At 45.5% G+C, this 16,557-nt stretch overlaps 1 protein-coding gene across 1 annotated transcript in view; it reads right to left on the minus strand.

Annotated features, from left to right (window-relative positions):
- The window catches only part of CHD1 (chromodomain helicase DNA binding protein 1), a 560,349-nt gene that overhangs the window by 403,448 nt on the left and 140,344 nt on the right, over positions 1-16,557 (minus strand). Inside the window, 1 exon segment of the mRNA XM_030193417.1 lies at positions 7,704-7,804. Coding sequence (XP_030049277.1) covers positions 7,704-7,804 — 101 coding nt within the window.

A 16,557-nucleotide genomic window follows, 5' to 3' on the forward strand; every position in this document is an offset into this window, starting at 1 on the left:
CCATAGGGATGGAAGCAGTTCCTGTGGGGTTCACATGGAAGTGTAAGCTGCACCTGGCACCAGCCAAGTATCAAGTTCCTCCTCTTCCTCCTTGGTTTAACAGTGTAGATGCGGAAAATCTTTCACTGATCCTCTCTGCTTCTGGGCTGATGCACAGGCCTCAGCTCTGACAGCCACGAGCATCAGAGGTCACCTGATCTACTGGCACGTGCATGTGGCAACCTCTCAGCACACAGTGCCAGCAAATCAGAGACAAGTCTTACATGTGCGCACCAGAAATTCCAAGTTTGAACTTCTGTTCCTTTGTCTGCAGTGATGTGGCTCAAACCCAAAGAGACAGAATTGACTGGAACTTTTTTTTTTTTTTAAAGGTACCATTGAATTCTTGCAGGGATGAGTGAGAACAGGTTGAATTCTTGTGGGGACAGTTAAGATTCCAGCGAGGACGAGTTAGATTTCTATCCTCATGCAACTCTATAGTTCAAAAGCAATCCCTAGAGTGGGTGGGATCCTGGCCCCAAAACTGACTTTCAAGCATGCTGTACCGTCCAACCTCTGGTGCTTGGCAAAGGTATGCAGTGTGTTGACTACATCCCCTACTTGCAAATATCTGCTGGAGACAGTAAGGTAGTCTCAGACCAGGATGTCAATGTATGCCTCATAGAATGAGCCAGCAAGACCTAAGGAGCCTGCTTCCCCATAAGCAAATAAATTAAAACAAAAGTATCCTTCAGCCCTCTAGCAATTGGTGGCTTGAAAGCCATAAGGCCAAGCCTCTGTTTACCAAAAAGCACAAACAGTTCTGTCCGATTTGCGAAACTCATTCATGACTTCGAGATAACTGAGGACTAGCCACATCAAGAAGCTTCGAGAAACAATACTGAACCTCTTTGTTCTCTCTGAGAAAGGATGGAAGCTCCTCAAATGGTTGACCTGAAATGCTGTTACCACTTTTGGAAGAAAGGAAGGAATCATGTCCAGAAAGACCCTCCTCCATCTCTGAAAAGCAAAGAAAGAGATCCTGAAAAGACAGCCTGAAGCTCTAAAACCCTACATGCCGATGCAACAGCAACCAAGAACGCTGTCTTTAGCATAAGATCTTTCGAGGAAGCCTTCCGGAGAGGTTGAAAAAGGAGGCTTTTGAAGAGCATGACACCTTCAAGCATGCTGTAGGCACACCACTCCTCAAAAAACATCACTTGACCCTACCTGTCCCTCCAACTATCGCCCCATCTCCCTCCTACCCTTCCTCTCCAAGATACTTGAACTCACCGTTCACAGCCGCTGCCTCGATTTTCTCTCCTCTCATGCCATCCTCGATCCGCTTCAATCTGGCTTTCGCCCTCTACACTCGACAGAAACGGCACTCACTAAAGCCTGTAATGACCTGTTCCTTGCCAAATCCAAAGGTCACTACTCCATCCTCATCCTCCTCGACCTATCCGCCGCTTTTGACACTGTCAATCATAATTTACTTCTTGCCACACTGTCTTCATTTGGGTTTCAGGGCTCTGTCCTCTCCTGGTTCTCCTCTTATTTCTCCCACCGTATCTTCAGAGTACACTTTCATGGATCTTCCTCCACCCCCATCCCGCTCTCTGTTGGAGTTCCTCAGGAATCTGTTCTTGGACCCCTTCTTTTTTCAATCTACACCTCTTCCCTGGGCTTGCTGACCTTATCTCATGGTTTCCAATATCATCTCTATGCCGACGACACCCAGCTTTCTCTCTCCACACCAGACATCACTGCGGAAACCCAAGCCAAAGTATCAGCCTGCTTATCCGACATTGCTGCCTGGATGTCCAACCGCCACCTGAAACTGAACATGTCCAAGACAAAGCTTACTGTCTTTCCACCCAAACCCACCTCTCCTCTCCCTCCACTCTCTATCTCAGTCGATGGCACCCTCATCCTCCCCGTCTCATCTGCCCGCAACCTCGGAATTCTCTTCAACTCCTCCCTCTCCTTCTCCACGCATATCCAGCAGATAGCCAAGACCTGTCGCTTCTTTCTCTATATCAGCAAAATTCGCCCTTTCCTCCTGAGCACACCACTCAAACTCTCGTCCACTCTCTCATTACCTCTCGCCTTGACTATTGCAACCTACTCCTCACTGGCCTCCCACTTAGCCATCTATCCTCCCTTCAATCCATTCAGAACTCTGCTGCACGTCTTATCTTCCGCCTGGACCGATATGCTCATATCACCCCTCTCCTCAAGTCACTTCACTGGCTTACGATCAGGTACCGCATACAGTTCAAGCTTCTCCTACTAACCTACAAATGCACTCAATCTGCAGCCCCTCAATACCTCTTTACCCTTATCTCCCCTTACGCTCCTACCCAAAACCTCCGCTCACAGGACAAATCCCTCCTCTCTGTCCCCTTCTCCACCATCGCCAACTCCAGGCTCCGCCCTTTCTGCCTTGCTTCTTCCTATGCTTGGAACAAACTTCCTGAGCCCATACGCCAAGCCTCCTCCCTGCCCATCTTCAAACCCTTGCTCAAAGCCCATCTCTTCAATGTCACCTTCAGCACTTAACCATTTCACCTCTATCCAGGAAATCTGGACTGCCCCAATTTGACTGTCTGCACATGTTGTCCATTAGATTGTAAGCTGACTGCACATGTTGTCCATTGGATTGTAAGCTGACTGCACATGTTGTCCATTAAATTGTAAGCTCCTTTGCGCAGGGACCGTCCTTCTTTGTTAAACTGTACAGCGCTGCGTAACCCTAGTAGCGCTTTAGAAATGTTAAGTAGTAGCCTGAAGGACTAAATTAGAGGTTCCACTCTAGACACAGCATACGAATGGGAGGCTGCAAGCTGCCTGCTCCATGTAATTAAAAAAAAAAAAAAAAAATCAAACAATATCCAGGTGAGCCACAAGAGATATCTTCTGCGGTCGGACCCTGAAACAGGCCAAAGCCGCAACCTGAACTTTTAGAAAACCCAACACTAATCCTTTCTGAAACCCTACTTGAAGAAAAGCTAGGATATGTGTGATCTGAGCAGAGATCAGAGAAGGAAAATAATCAGCAGAACACCAGCCCTCGAACACCCTCCACATCCTCACATACGCCATGGATGTAGAGCGTTTCCAAGCCTGAAGCAAGGTAACAAGGACCAAGTCAGAATAACCTTTTCATCTCAACCGAGCCCTTTCAATGGCCAAACTGTACAACCAAAGAGAATGGATCTTCTATGAGCACCATGTTGCCTCAGTAGGCTCTGTACCTGTAGAAGACGGAGAGGATCACAGTACAGCAATCAAATCAAATCAAGTCCAAGTTATCAATGCCTCTGCAGCCAATCAGTGGCTACGAGAATTATTCAACCCTGATGAAATGCAATCTTTTCAATGTGCGGCCTACCATGGGCCAAGGAGGGAAGACATACAATAGATGTATCTCCAGCCAGGGCTGCAAGGCATTGATCTCCATCAAGCCCGGTTCTTCAGCATTCCTTTTTATCGCCATCAAGTCCAAAAGCGGAGAACCCCATCGGTCCACTATCAGCTGAAACCTCTGGCTGAATAGTTAACATTTCTCCCAGGTCCAAGGAGTGTCTGCTGAGAAAGTCCACCTCCACATTCAAGGACCTCATGAGCAGTCGACAAGCAGAGAAGATTTTTCTCCACCCACCTCATGAGGGAGGCTGCCTCCAACGCCAATGCATGACTGGGGGGTATGCCTTGCTTGTTGATATAAGCCACCACTATTACATTGTCAGAAAGGGGCCCCTACCAGTTCCTTAAGGCATTCCACACTGCCCAGTGCTCCAAGCAATTTATTGACCACTGAGACTCCTGTTCCATCCATGTGCACTGTGTCAGATGGAACCTGTAATGAGCTCCCCGACCTGACTTGCTGGTGTTCACTGTAACCACCTACTATTGTGTTATCAGAAAGGGATTTCTGACTGTCAAATTCCTGGGCAACAACCAACACTACATACTCCGTCTGGCAACCAGCATCTAAGCAAGATGAAGGTTATATTTCTGTAACACCTGAGACCAGCGGCTGAGAATAGATTCCTGTTACAGCCACATATGAACTCTTACCCATGACACCATTTCCATTGCGCTGTCACCGACCCCCATTACCTGGACGTAGTTCCAGTCCCTGGGCCTGCCTTGACTGAGGAGAAGACCAATCTACTGAACCAGCTTCAACCACCTACTCTGCATGAAGATGATTCTTTCCTGTGCTGTGTCCAATAGAACACCTAGAAACTCCAGCATCTGTGATGGAGTTAGTCTGATCTGCTTGAAATTTCAAGGAGAGGGTGGTGGATATGTGGAATGCCCTCCGTGGAATCTTAGTGGAGTTTGGGTGGCGACGCCGGTAATTGGAAACAAAATGGGAGCTGGGCAGACTTCTATAGTCTACGCCCTGATCGTGACTGAATAGATAGGGATGGGCTGGAATGTAAATTTTAAGGGGCTTCGATATTAGTACAAGAACAGTACTGGGCAAATTTCTACGGTCTGTGCCCTGAGAAAGGCAAGGACAAATCAAACTCTGGTATACATATAAAGTATCACATACCATGTAAAATGAGTTTATCTTGTTGGGCAGACTAGATGGGCCGAACAGGTCTTTATCTGCCGTCATTTACTACGTTACTATGAAATTGATCACCCAGCTCAAAGACCGCAGAAGACAGACAACTTTGTCCATCACTGCCACGCTGTCCAAATAGGACAACACACGAATGAGCCAGTCATCAAGATACAGGTGAATTCTAATTCTGGCACCGAAGAAAGAACGCCAACATCACCATAACCTTAGTAAACGTTCTTAGTCTCTCCATGCAAAAGCAGGACACTTGGGAGAAGTGGTTTAGACCTTTGAGACCTAAGAACGGATGAGAGGTGCCTTCTTTCTTTGGGACAATGAAGTAGACTGAGTATCTGCTTCTCCCTATTCAGCCTGGGGAACTTGAACAATGGCCCGGAGCACCTGCAAGCAATGTACAGTGATCTGAACCTTGACTGCATTGATTCCTTTTCAACAAAGAGACTGCAAGCAGAGAGGTGTGACTGGGCAAGAGAATTCCAACTTGTAACCTTCTGTAAGAATATCCAGAAACCACTGGTCTGATGTGATTTTGGTCCCATCCTCCTGAAGACATCCTCACATCCAAGTAAGAGAACAGTGGACCAGCCTCGTATCATTGCAGAGCTCTGGAGGCAATGGGCGCCCTAGCTGATTAAAGGACTTCCTGTCCAACCAAAAGGAAGATTAGCGTGCCTGAAAGCGGGACTGCTGAACATACTGTTCACAACCAGGCAGGAACCATCTGTTGTCTCAAAACTGAGATAGAGAGTCCCCTGAAGACGGACAACCAGAGCTTTTGGCTTATCCTCCAGCAACTGTTGTGACTTAGTTTCCCCCAGTTCTTTCTTCAAGTTACCAAGATCATCTCCAAATGGTCACTTGCCCCGAAAGGGCAGTTTAACTAGATGCGGCTAACGCAGCATCTGTTGTCCAATGCCACAACCAAAGTTGCGAACATGTCGTGACAGCCAAAGAAATACTGCAGGCCGTAACCCATAACATGTCATAAATAACATCTGCCAAGTAGCCCACCCACGCTTCAAGCTGGGCATTATGGTGCCTGTCTTATGTTGCTGACTGCTGATGCCACTTCAGACATTCTCTTGCCATGAACGAGCTGCACACTGTTGACTGAAGGCCCAAAGAAGCCACTTCACAAAGGCTTCTTTCAGCGAGCCTTCTATCTTCCTTTCCTGTATGTCTTTTAGGGCAATGCCCCTTTCCACCAGCAAGGTCATCTTCTTAGTCAACACTGTAACCAGAGAGTCCACCCTGGAAAGCTGAAATTAATTTTTCTCCTCCGGAACTAATGGGTATGTGCAAGCCATGGATCTTCCCACTCTCAGCCCCGCCTCCGGTGAGACCCAGTCTGCTGTAATCGGGTCCTGAATGTCTGGAAACAGAGGTCCTTCCCAATAAGTCCCATCATAATCGACGAAGATGGAACTCTTGACACCGAAGCAGAAGACTCCTCAATGGCAAGCACTGCCACTGCCTCAGAAATAAGAGTACTGAGCTCCTCTTTATAAAAGAACCTCAATATTTTCAGACTATCTCCTTCCTCTAACGGCTCCTTCAACAATGGCTCCCCTGAATAGACTACATCAGATAAGGAGGGAGAAGCAGAGATGGTCTCATCTCCTGACTCCTGGGGGTCTAAACGAGATCTCTTAAGAGCCGGAGGAACAACAGGGTGAGAAACTGAAGCATTGTGCAGCAACTCTAACTGTCCCTGCTTCAGTAAAGAGGCCTGGTGTAAGAGAAATATAAACTCCAGAGAAAACAAAGATCCTGATGCAACTAAATGCTCTGTCGGGCCCTGAGGCTGTAAAATGGAAGCTATGCTCCATATGTGATCAGAGGCTGCTCCTCACTGTCAGTTGGCCCTAACAAAACGGTACAAGATCCCGTACTCTCCATAAAAATGCACACCGGCCCTGCTGGAGAGCCTGATAATACCGGCAATATTCAGATGCTGCACCAAATCTGAAGATGTGCTGCCACCAACTGTTTGCTTAGATTTGACAACTAGGTAAGAACTATCAAAATGGTAGAGGTTTAGTTTCTTTGGGAGAGAGTGTAGAAAGATGGAAATAAAATGAAGGCCTTATGAAATTACATATAAAAACCAAAACCAATTTTGGGGTATCCCCTATCATCTGGGTTTCCAGGACACCCACAAAAGAAAAACAAAGTGCCAGCTGAAACCGAGCAGGAGGGATTTTTGCCAATTGCAAAGCTTTAAAACTTTTTTCCTCTTTGAAGTGGAATACGTGTTAGAGGTGGAGCACACCTTCCCAGGAAGCAGAACAATAGCAGCATGTCATGAAGAAGCAGCGATTAAGGTCATTTCAACAAAGAATTTAAAGTGATACTGCTAGACCAAGGTGCCAGTGCTCCTAAAGGATTGAAGTTTAACTGGACAATCAACTGAAAAATAAGACATAATAGTTGGATATTTAGAGAGGTTAAGGTTGATTTACAGGAGCAATGCACTTCATAGGCCAAATTTGTACTCAGTTCAAGGATCTGCTGGGCTTATTTAAAATGCATGTCTTTTGTAAGATTTTCTATTAAAGCTCATTAAAGTATTCTTGTGAATAATTTATAGTTATGTACAATGATTTAAGAGAAAAAAATATATATACGAGATATACTTGCATGCAATGAAGTCAGTGAATGTAAATTTCTTTTATGAATATTCATTGCAGATATCCTGAAAAACTTGAGGCATTCCTCAGTACAGTTTGGAATTCACTGCCCTCGGGGAGAGGGAGACACGACAGACGTTAAATATTTGACAATGTACAACTATTGTGAAAGCAACCATTTTTCAGTATTAAATTCTAGATCAAAAAGACTGAGGACAAACATAAGGAAATATTTTTGCACAAACTATGGTGGATGCATGAAAAAGCATCAGTGGAATTAGCAAGGCCAAAAATCAATGACAGAAGTCAAGCAATGGCTATTCAATTGTGAGAAAGTCAAAGCGGGAGATTAAATGGTGTCTAGAACACTGCTGTAGGAAGAAGGATGTTAGGCATCATATTGATTATAATCACTGTAACATTCTCTCATTTATAAATCATACACATTTAACCATTACGAAGTTTATACTACAAAATGCACCATCCCTTACCAATAATTCGCTCAACAATCTGATACTGTTTATGCAAGTCATCAGTAAGTTCTTGTTGGCAGTTGTAATATTCAATATCTTCTGGAGAAGCTGATTTCAACCTGCAAAAGAGGAGTTCTGCAATGTATGATATTACACAATTAAATCATTCAAAATATATGGAGGCGATATTCATCACAAATAATATCTTTAGGCATATGTTTAAGCAATTTATGCTATGTTGGGATGGTGAATGGGTGGTCCTGAACTTATTAAGAATTACTCTTTCGACATGCTTTATAACCATCAACTGGCAAGAGCAATAGGAACTTGTCACTTAATACCATATGACTAGAAAGTTTACCTAAAGCAAAATTATAAGCCAGGGAAAAGAGGAGTCAGGCAGCACCATAAAAGCAATTGTGTGTGGTGCTCAGGATACTGTTTCTGAGGAGAGACTGCACGAGTGAGCAGACTCAGTACTGTAACAAAAGGGTTTTGTAATGGTTCAATTCTGGACATATTTTTCAACTAGTCTGGAACTGAGAGAAACATAATTCACAAGTTCTAAGTGATATATCTAATGCATTTTTGTAAATTGAACATTTTACTATTGGTGTTATTCTCACTTTAGACCCTTCGAAATAATGGATTGGATATGATAGTTCATTTGCTTCTGTCGTATTATGCACTGCATCTAATGAATGGGACAAGATTCCAGGTTTATAGTTCTATCAGCCAAAAACACAATTCATGGTAACTGCAGTTAAGATGGAAACTAAAGAAAGCTGCAGTGCTGCCGAGAGTATGCAGACTGCTGCAAAAGAAAAATATTTTGCATTGCACCGCACCGAGGATGAGTCTCCAGGAGCTACTGCCTAGGTGGGAAGAGTTAGAATGCCTGTTTTAGTTGATGATTCAATTATTAGGCATGTAGATAGTTGGGTGGATGGTGGACATAAGGATCACTTAGTCACTTGCCTGCCTGGTGCGAAGGTGGCGAACCTAATGCGTCACCAAAACATACGTGGGGTGCCAATAGAATAGAATCTTACCACTTGACTGACTACCTCTCTGTTCCAAATATGCTATGCTACTTGTATGTTACCATGTTACCTCTCTGTTCCAAGCATGCTATGCTACCTGTATGTTACCATGTTACCTCTCTGTTCCAAGCATGCTATGCTACTTGTATGTTACCATGTTACCTCTCTATTCCAAGCATGCTATGCTACTTGTATCTTACCATGTATGTAGGTATACCGTTATCTGTTCCATGTATGCATTACCAATTGTAATTCTGTTACCCGGAAATGGAAACCGCCATTACGGCAAATGTAAGCCACATTGAGCCTGCAAATTGGTGGGAAAATGTGGGATACAAATGCTACAAATAATAATAATAATAATAATAATAATATAGGAAAATGTGAGAGACAGGTTCTGAAAGCCAAATTTAGGCTCTCAGGTAGAAAGCTCAAATCCAGAACCTGTAGGGTAGCATTTTCTGAAGTGCTAACTATTCCTTGCGCAGGGCTGAAAAGACAGGCACAGCTCCAGAGACTCAATGCATTCATGAGACGATGGTGAAGGAAGAAGGGGTTTAGATTTGTTAGGAACTGGGCAACATTCTGTGGGAAGGGGGAGCCTATACCAAAAGGATGGGCTCCACCATAATCCGGGTGGGGCCAAGCTGCTGGCATCACCATTTAAAAAGGAAATAGAGCAGCTTTTAAACTAGAAACTGGGGGAAGGCCGACAGTCACTCAAAAACGCATAGTTCGGAATAAGGTATCTTTCAAAGAAATCATCAAAACAGGGAAGACAGGGTAATCCCGATAGTGAGGTTGCAAAAGAGACCATAGTAGATCAGGTGTCCTTAAATAAAAATTAAAATCAGACAAAAGATTGCAAAATACTGTCAAGTACTGAGCATGATGTAAACAGGAACAAACAGTTTGAAATGTCTTTATGCAAATGCAAGAAACCTAAGAAATAAGATGGGAGAGTTAGAATATATTGCACTAAATTAAAAATTAGATATAAAAGGCATCTCTGAGATCTGGTGGAAGGAGGATAACCAGTGGGACACTGTCATACCAGGGTACAAATTATATTGTAGTGATAGGGTGGATCATATTGGTGGAGGGATAGCACTGTATGTTAACGAGGGCCTTGAATCAAATAGACTGAAAATTCTACAGGAAAAAAAATACATCTTGGAATCCCTATGGATTGAAATTCCATGTGTAAAAAGGAAAACAATAGTCATAGGACTGTACTACTGTCCACCTGGCCAGGATGAACATACGGATGTAGAAATGTTAAAGGAAATTAGGGACGCTAACAAACTGGGCAACACAATAACAATGGGTGATTTCAGTTACCCTGATATTGACTGGGTAAATGTAACATCAGGGCATGCTAGGGAGGTAAAATTCCTTAACAAAATAAAGGACTGCTTTATGCAGCAGCTGATACAAGCGCCGACAACAAAAATTCTAGACCTAGTCCTTAGTGGAGCGCATGATCTGGTGCAGGAGGTAATGGTGATGCTTGATAACAGTGATCATAATATGATCAGATTTGATATTAGCTTTGGAGTAAGTATACATAGGAAATCCAATACGTTAGCATTTAACTTTCAAAAAGGAGACTGTGATAAAATGAGAACGGTGGGGGAAAAAATAAAAGAAAAACAGAGGAGAAGCTGCGAGGGCCCAAAATTTCCATCAGGCTTGGATGCTGTTGAAAAATACCATCCTGGAAGCCCAGGCCAAATATATTCCCATGTATTAAAAAAGGAAGGAGGAAGACCAAACGATAGCCGGCACAGTTAAAAAGTGAGGTGAAGAAAGTTATTAGAGCTAAAAGAAAATCCTTCAGAAAATGGAAGAAGGAACCAAATGAAAATAATAAGAAAAAGCATAAGGAATGTCAAAACAAATACAAAAAACTGATAAGGAAAGCAAAGAGGGACTTTGAAAAAAAGATTGTGCTGGGAGGCAAACAAACACACATAGCAAAATTATTTTTAGGTATATCAAAAGCAAGAAGCCGGCAAAAGAACTGGTTGGACCGCTAGATGACCAAGGGTAAAAAGTGCCAATCAGAGAAGACAAAGCCATAGTGGAGAGATTAAATTAATTCTTTGCGTCAGTCTTCACCGAGGAAGATTTGGGAGAGATACCGGTGTCAGAAATGGTATTCAAAGCTGACGAGTCGGAGAAACTAAATGAAATCTCTATAAATATGGAAGATGTAGTGGAGCAATTTGACAAATTGAAGAGTAGCAAATCTCCTGGACCCAATAGTATTCATTCCAGAGTACTGATAGAATTGAAAAATGAGCTGGTGGAACTATTGATAGTAATGTGCAATTTAACTTTAAAATCGAGCCTGGTACCAGAAGACTGGAATGTGGCCAATGTAATGCCGATTTATAAAAAAAGGTTCCAGAGGAGATCCGGGAAATTATAAACCGATGAGCCTGACTTTGGTGCCAGGCAAAATGGTAGAGACTATTATAAGGAACAAAATTACTGAGCATATTCAAAAGCATGGATTAATGAGACAACGCCAACATGGATTTAATGAAGGGAAATCTTGCCTCACCAATCTATTACATTTCTTTGAAGGGGTGAACAAACATGTGGATAAAGGTGAACCAGTTGATATTGTGTATCTTGATTTTCAAAAGGCATTTGACAAAGTACCTCCAAAGGAAATTGGAGAGTCAAAGAATAGGAGGTAGTGTTTTATTGTGGATTAAAAACTGGTTAAAGGACAGAAAACAGACAGTAGGTTTAAATGGTCAGTATTCTCAATGGAGACAGGTAGATAGTGGGGTTCCTCAGGGGTCTGTGCTCGGTCCGCTGCTTTTTAACACATTTATAAATGATCTAGAGATGGGAGTAACTAGTGAGGTAATTTGCTGACGACACAAAGTTATTCAAAGTTGTTAAATCGCGAGAGGACTGTAAATAATTACAAGACGACCATACGAGAATGGGAGACTGGTCATCTAAATGGCAAATGATGTTTCATGTGAGCAAGTGGAGTGGAGGAGTGGCCTAGTGGTTAGAGTGGTGGACTTTGGTCCTGAGGAACTGGGTTCGATTCCCACTGCAGGCACTGCCAGCTCCTTGTGACTCTGGGCAAGTCACTTAACCCTCCATTGCCCCAGGTACAAATAAGTACCTAAGCCGCATTGAGCCTGCCATGAGTGGGAAAGCGCAGGGTACAAATAAAAATAAAAAAAAGTGCAAAGTGATGCATGTGGGAAAGAGGAACCCGAATTATAGCTATGTAATGCAAGGTTCCACGTTAGGAGTCACTGACCAAAAAAAGGATCTAGGCATCGTCATTGATGATACGTTGAAACCCCCTGCTCAGTGTGCTGCTGCGGCAGCTAAGAAACCAAATAGAATGTTAGGTATTATTAGGAAAGGAATGGAAAACAAAAATGAGGACATTATAATGACTTTGTATCGCGCCATGGTGCGACTGCAGCTTGAATACTGTGTTCAATTCTGGTCACCACATCTCAAAAAAGGTATAGTGGAATTACAAAAGGTACAGAGAAGGGCGATAATGATAAAGGGGATCGAACGTATTCCCTACAAGGAAAGGATGAAGCGTCTAGGGCTCTTCAGCTTGGAGAAAAGATGGCTGAGGGGAGATACGATAGAGGTCTATAAAATAATGAGTGGAGTGGAACGGGTAGACGTGAATCGTTTGTTTACTCTTTCCAAAAATACTAGGACTAGGAGGTATGCAATGAAGCTACAAAGTAGTAAATTTAAAAATAATCTGAGAAAATTTTTCTTCACTCAAAGCGAAAGCTACATACCTGTAGAAGGTATTCTCCGAGGACAGCAGGCTGATTGTTCTCACCAATGGGTGACATCCACGGCAGCCCCTCTGATCGGAGATCTTCACTAGTAACAGCGTTTGCTAGCCCTCGCGTGTGCATGCACTGTGCGTGTGCGCGACCGTCTTCCGCCCGAACGCGAGCGTGATCGCCAGTCCAGTAAATAGCAAGACAAGGGAAGACACAACTCCAAAGGGGAGGCGGGCAGGTTGGTGAGAACAATCCTCCTGCTGTCCTCGGAGAATACCTTCTACAGGTATGTAGCTTTCGCTTTCTCCGAGGACAAGCAGGCTGTTTGTTCTCACGAATGGGGTATACCTAGCCCCCAGGCTCACTCAAAACAACAAACATTGTTCAACTGGGCTTCGCAACGGCGAGGACATAACTGAGATTGACCTAAAGTATTCAACTAACTGAGAGTGCAGCCTGGAACAGAATAAAAACGGGCCTATGGGGGTGGAGTTGGATTCTAAACCCCAAACAGATTCTGCAGCACCGACTGCCCAAACCGACTGTCGCGTCGGGTATCCTGCTGAAGGCAGTAATGAGATGTGAATGTGTGGACGGATGACCACGTCGCAGCCTTGCAAATCTCTTCAACAGTGGCTGACTTCAAATAGGCCACTGACGCTGCCATGGCTCTAACACTATGAGCCGTGACATGACCCTCAAGAGTCAGCCCAGCCTGGGCGTAAGCGAAGGAAATGCAATTTGCTAGCCAATTGGATATGGTGCATTTCCCGACAGCCACTCCCCTTCTGTTGGGATCAAAAGAAACAAACATTTGGGCGGACTGTCTGTGGGGCTGTGTCCGCTCCAGATAGAAGGCCAATGCTCTCTTGCAGTCCAGTGTGTGCAGCTGGCGTTCAGCAGAAAGGGGAAAGAATGTTGGCAAGACAATTGACTGGTTCAGATGGAACTCCGACACCACCTTCAGCAAGAACCTAGGGTGAGTACGGAGGACTACTCTGTTATGATGAAATTTGGTATAAGGAGCATGAGCTACCAAGGCTTGAAGCTCACTGACTCTGCGAGCTGAAGTAACTGCCACCAAGAAAATGACCTTCCAGTTCAAGTATGTCAGATGCCAAGAATTCAATGGCCCAAATGGAGGTTTCATCAGCTGGGTGAGAACGACATTGAGATCCCATGACACTGTAGGAGGTTTGATGGGGGGCTTTGACAACAGCAAACCTCTCATGAAGCGAACAACTAAAGGCTGTCCCGAGATCGGCTTACCTTCCACACGGTAATGGTATGCACTAATCACACTAAGATGAACTCTTACAGAGTTGGTCTTAAGACCAGACTCGGACAAGTGCAGAAGGTATTCAAGCAGGGTCTGTGTAGGACACGAGCGAGGATCTAGGGCCTTGCTGTCACAGCAGATGGCAAACCTCCGCCATAGAAAGAAGTAACTTTTTAGTGGAATCTTTCCTGGAAGCAAGCAAGACCCGGGAGACACCCTCGGAGAGACCCAAGGAGGCAAAATCTACGCTCTCAACATCCAGGCCGTGAGAGCCAGCGATCGGAGGCTGGAATGCAGAAGCGCCCCCTCGTTCTGAGTAATGAGGGTCGGAAAACACTCCAATCTCCATGGTTCTTCGGAGGACAACTCCAGAAGAAGACGGAACCAGATCTGACGCGGCCAGAAAGGAGCGATCAGAATCATCGTGCCTCGGTCTTGCCTGAGTTTCAGCAAAGTCTTCCCCACCAAAGGTATGGCAGGATAAGCATAAAGGAGGCCTTCCCCCCAAACCAGGAGAAAGGCATCCGACGCTAGTCTGCCATGGGCCTGAAGTCTAGAACAGAACTGGGGGGCCTTGTGGTTGGCTCGGGTAGCAAAGAGAACCACCAAGGGGGTGCCCCAAGCTTGGAAGATCTCGTGTACCACTTTGGAATTGAGCGACCACTCGTGAGGTTGCATGATCCTGCACAATCTGTCGGCCAGACTGTTGTTTACGCCTGCCAGATATGTGGCCTGAAGACACATGCCATATCGGCGAGCCCAAAGCCACATTCTGACAGCCTCCTGACACAGGGGGCGAGATCCGGTGCCCCCTGCTTGTTGATACAATACATGGCAACCTGGTTGTCTGTCTGAATTTGAATAATTTGTTGGGACAGCCGATCCCTGAAAGCCCTTAGAGCGTTCCAGACTGCTCGTAACTCCAGGAGATTGATCTGTAGACCTTGTTACTGGAGGGACCAACTCCCTTGGGTGTGAAGCCCATCGACAAGAGCTCCCCATCCCAGGGGAGACACATCCGTTGTCAGCACTTTTTGCGGCTGAGGAATTTGGAAGGGACGTCCCAGATTCAAATTGGACCGAATTGTCCACCACTGCAGGGATTGAACAAAACTCGTGGTCAGCTGGACTACATCCTCTAGACCCCCAGTAGCTTGGTACCACTGGGAAGCTAGGGTCCATTGAGCTGATCTCATGTGAAGACAAATTTTACATTTCTACCCCGCGCTTTCCCACTCATGGCAGGCTCAATGCGGCTTACATGGGGCAATGGAGGGTTAAGTGACTTGCCCAGAGTCACAAGGAGCCATTGGAGTCACATGAACTGTGGAGGCCATGTGGCCAAGCAATCTCAACATCTGCCAAGCTGTGATCTGCTGAGACGCCCACACCCAGGAAACGAGGGACAGAAGAGTGTCAGCCCTCGCTTACGGAAGGTAGGCACGAGCTGTCTCAGAGTTCAGTAGAGCTCCTATGAATTTGAGTTGCTGAACTGGAAGAAGGTGGGACTTTGGATAATTTATCACAAACCCTAGTAGCTCCAGGAGTCGAATAGTCATCTGCATGGACTGTAGAGCTCCTGCCTCGGAGGTGTTCACAAGCCAATCGTCGAGGTAAGGGAACATGTGCACTCCCAGTCTGCGTAGAGACGCCGCTACGACAGCCAGGCATTTTGTGAACACCCTGAGCACGGAGGCGAGACCAAAGGGTAGCACACAATACTGAAAGTGCCGTGTTCCCAGACGGAATCAAAGATACTGTCTGTGAGCTGGCAGTATCGAGATAGGAGTGTAAGCATTCTTTAAGTCCAGAGAGCATAGCCAATCATTTGCATGAATCATGGGAAGAAGGGTGCCCAGGGAAAGCAGCCTGAACTTTTCTCGGACCAGATATTTGTTCAGGGCCCTTAGGTCTAGGATGGGACGCATCCACCCTGTTTTCTTTTCCACAAGGAAGTACCTGGAATAGAATTCCAGCCCTTCTTGCCCCGGTGGCACAGGCTCGACCGCACTGGCGCTGAGAAAGTCGGAGAGTTCCTCTGCAAGTACCTGCCTGTGCTGGAAGCTGAAGAACTGAGCTGCCGGTGGGCAATTTGGAGGCTTTGAAACGAAATTGAGGGAGTATCCTAGCCGGACTATTTGAAGAACCCACTGGTTGGAAGTTACGAGAGGCCACCTTTGGTGAAAAAATTTTAACCTCCCCCCGACCGGTAGATCGTCCGGCACGGATACTTTGATTGCGGCTATGCTCTGCTGGAGCCAGTCAAAAACCCATCCCTTGCTTTTGCTGGGGAGCTGCAGGGGCCTGTTGAGGCGCACGCTGTTGACGAGAATGAGCGCGCTGGGGTTTGGCCTGGGCAGCAGGCTGGCGAGAGGGAGGATTGTACCTACCCTTATTAGAAGAATAGGGAACAGTCCTCCTTCCCCCATAAAAACGTCTACCAGTTGAGGTAGATGCTGAAGGCGTCCGGTGGGAGAATTTGTCGAAAGCGGTGTCCCACTGGTGGAGTTGTTATACCACCTGTTCAACCTTTTCTCCAAAAATATTATCCCCCCACCTCCCCACCCCCCGGCAAGGAGAGTCCGCTATCTGCTGCTGGAACCTATTCTCCAGGTCGGTGGCGCGAAGCCATGAGAGTCTGCGCATCACCACACCTTGAGCAGCGGCCCTGGACACGACATCAAAAGTATCATAAACACCCCTGGCCAGGAATTTACGACACACCAGCTGCCTGGCCACCTGCTGAAAAGGCT

Source organism: Microcaecilia unicolor, chromosome 2, assembly GCF_901765095.1.
Source record: "Microcaecilia unicolor chromosome 2, aMicUni1.1, whole genome shotgun sequence".
Classification (NCBI taxonomy): domain Eukaryota; kingdom Metazoa; phylum Chordata; class Amphibia; order Gymnophiona; family Siphonopidae; genus Microcaecilia; species Microcaecilia unicolor.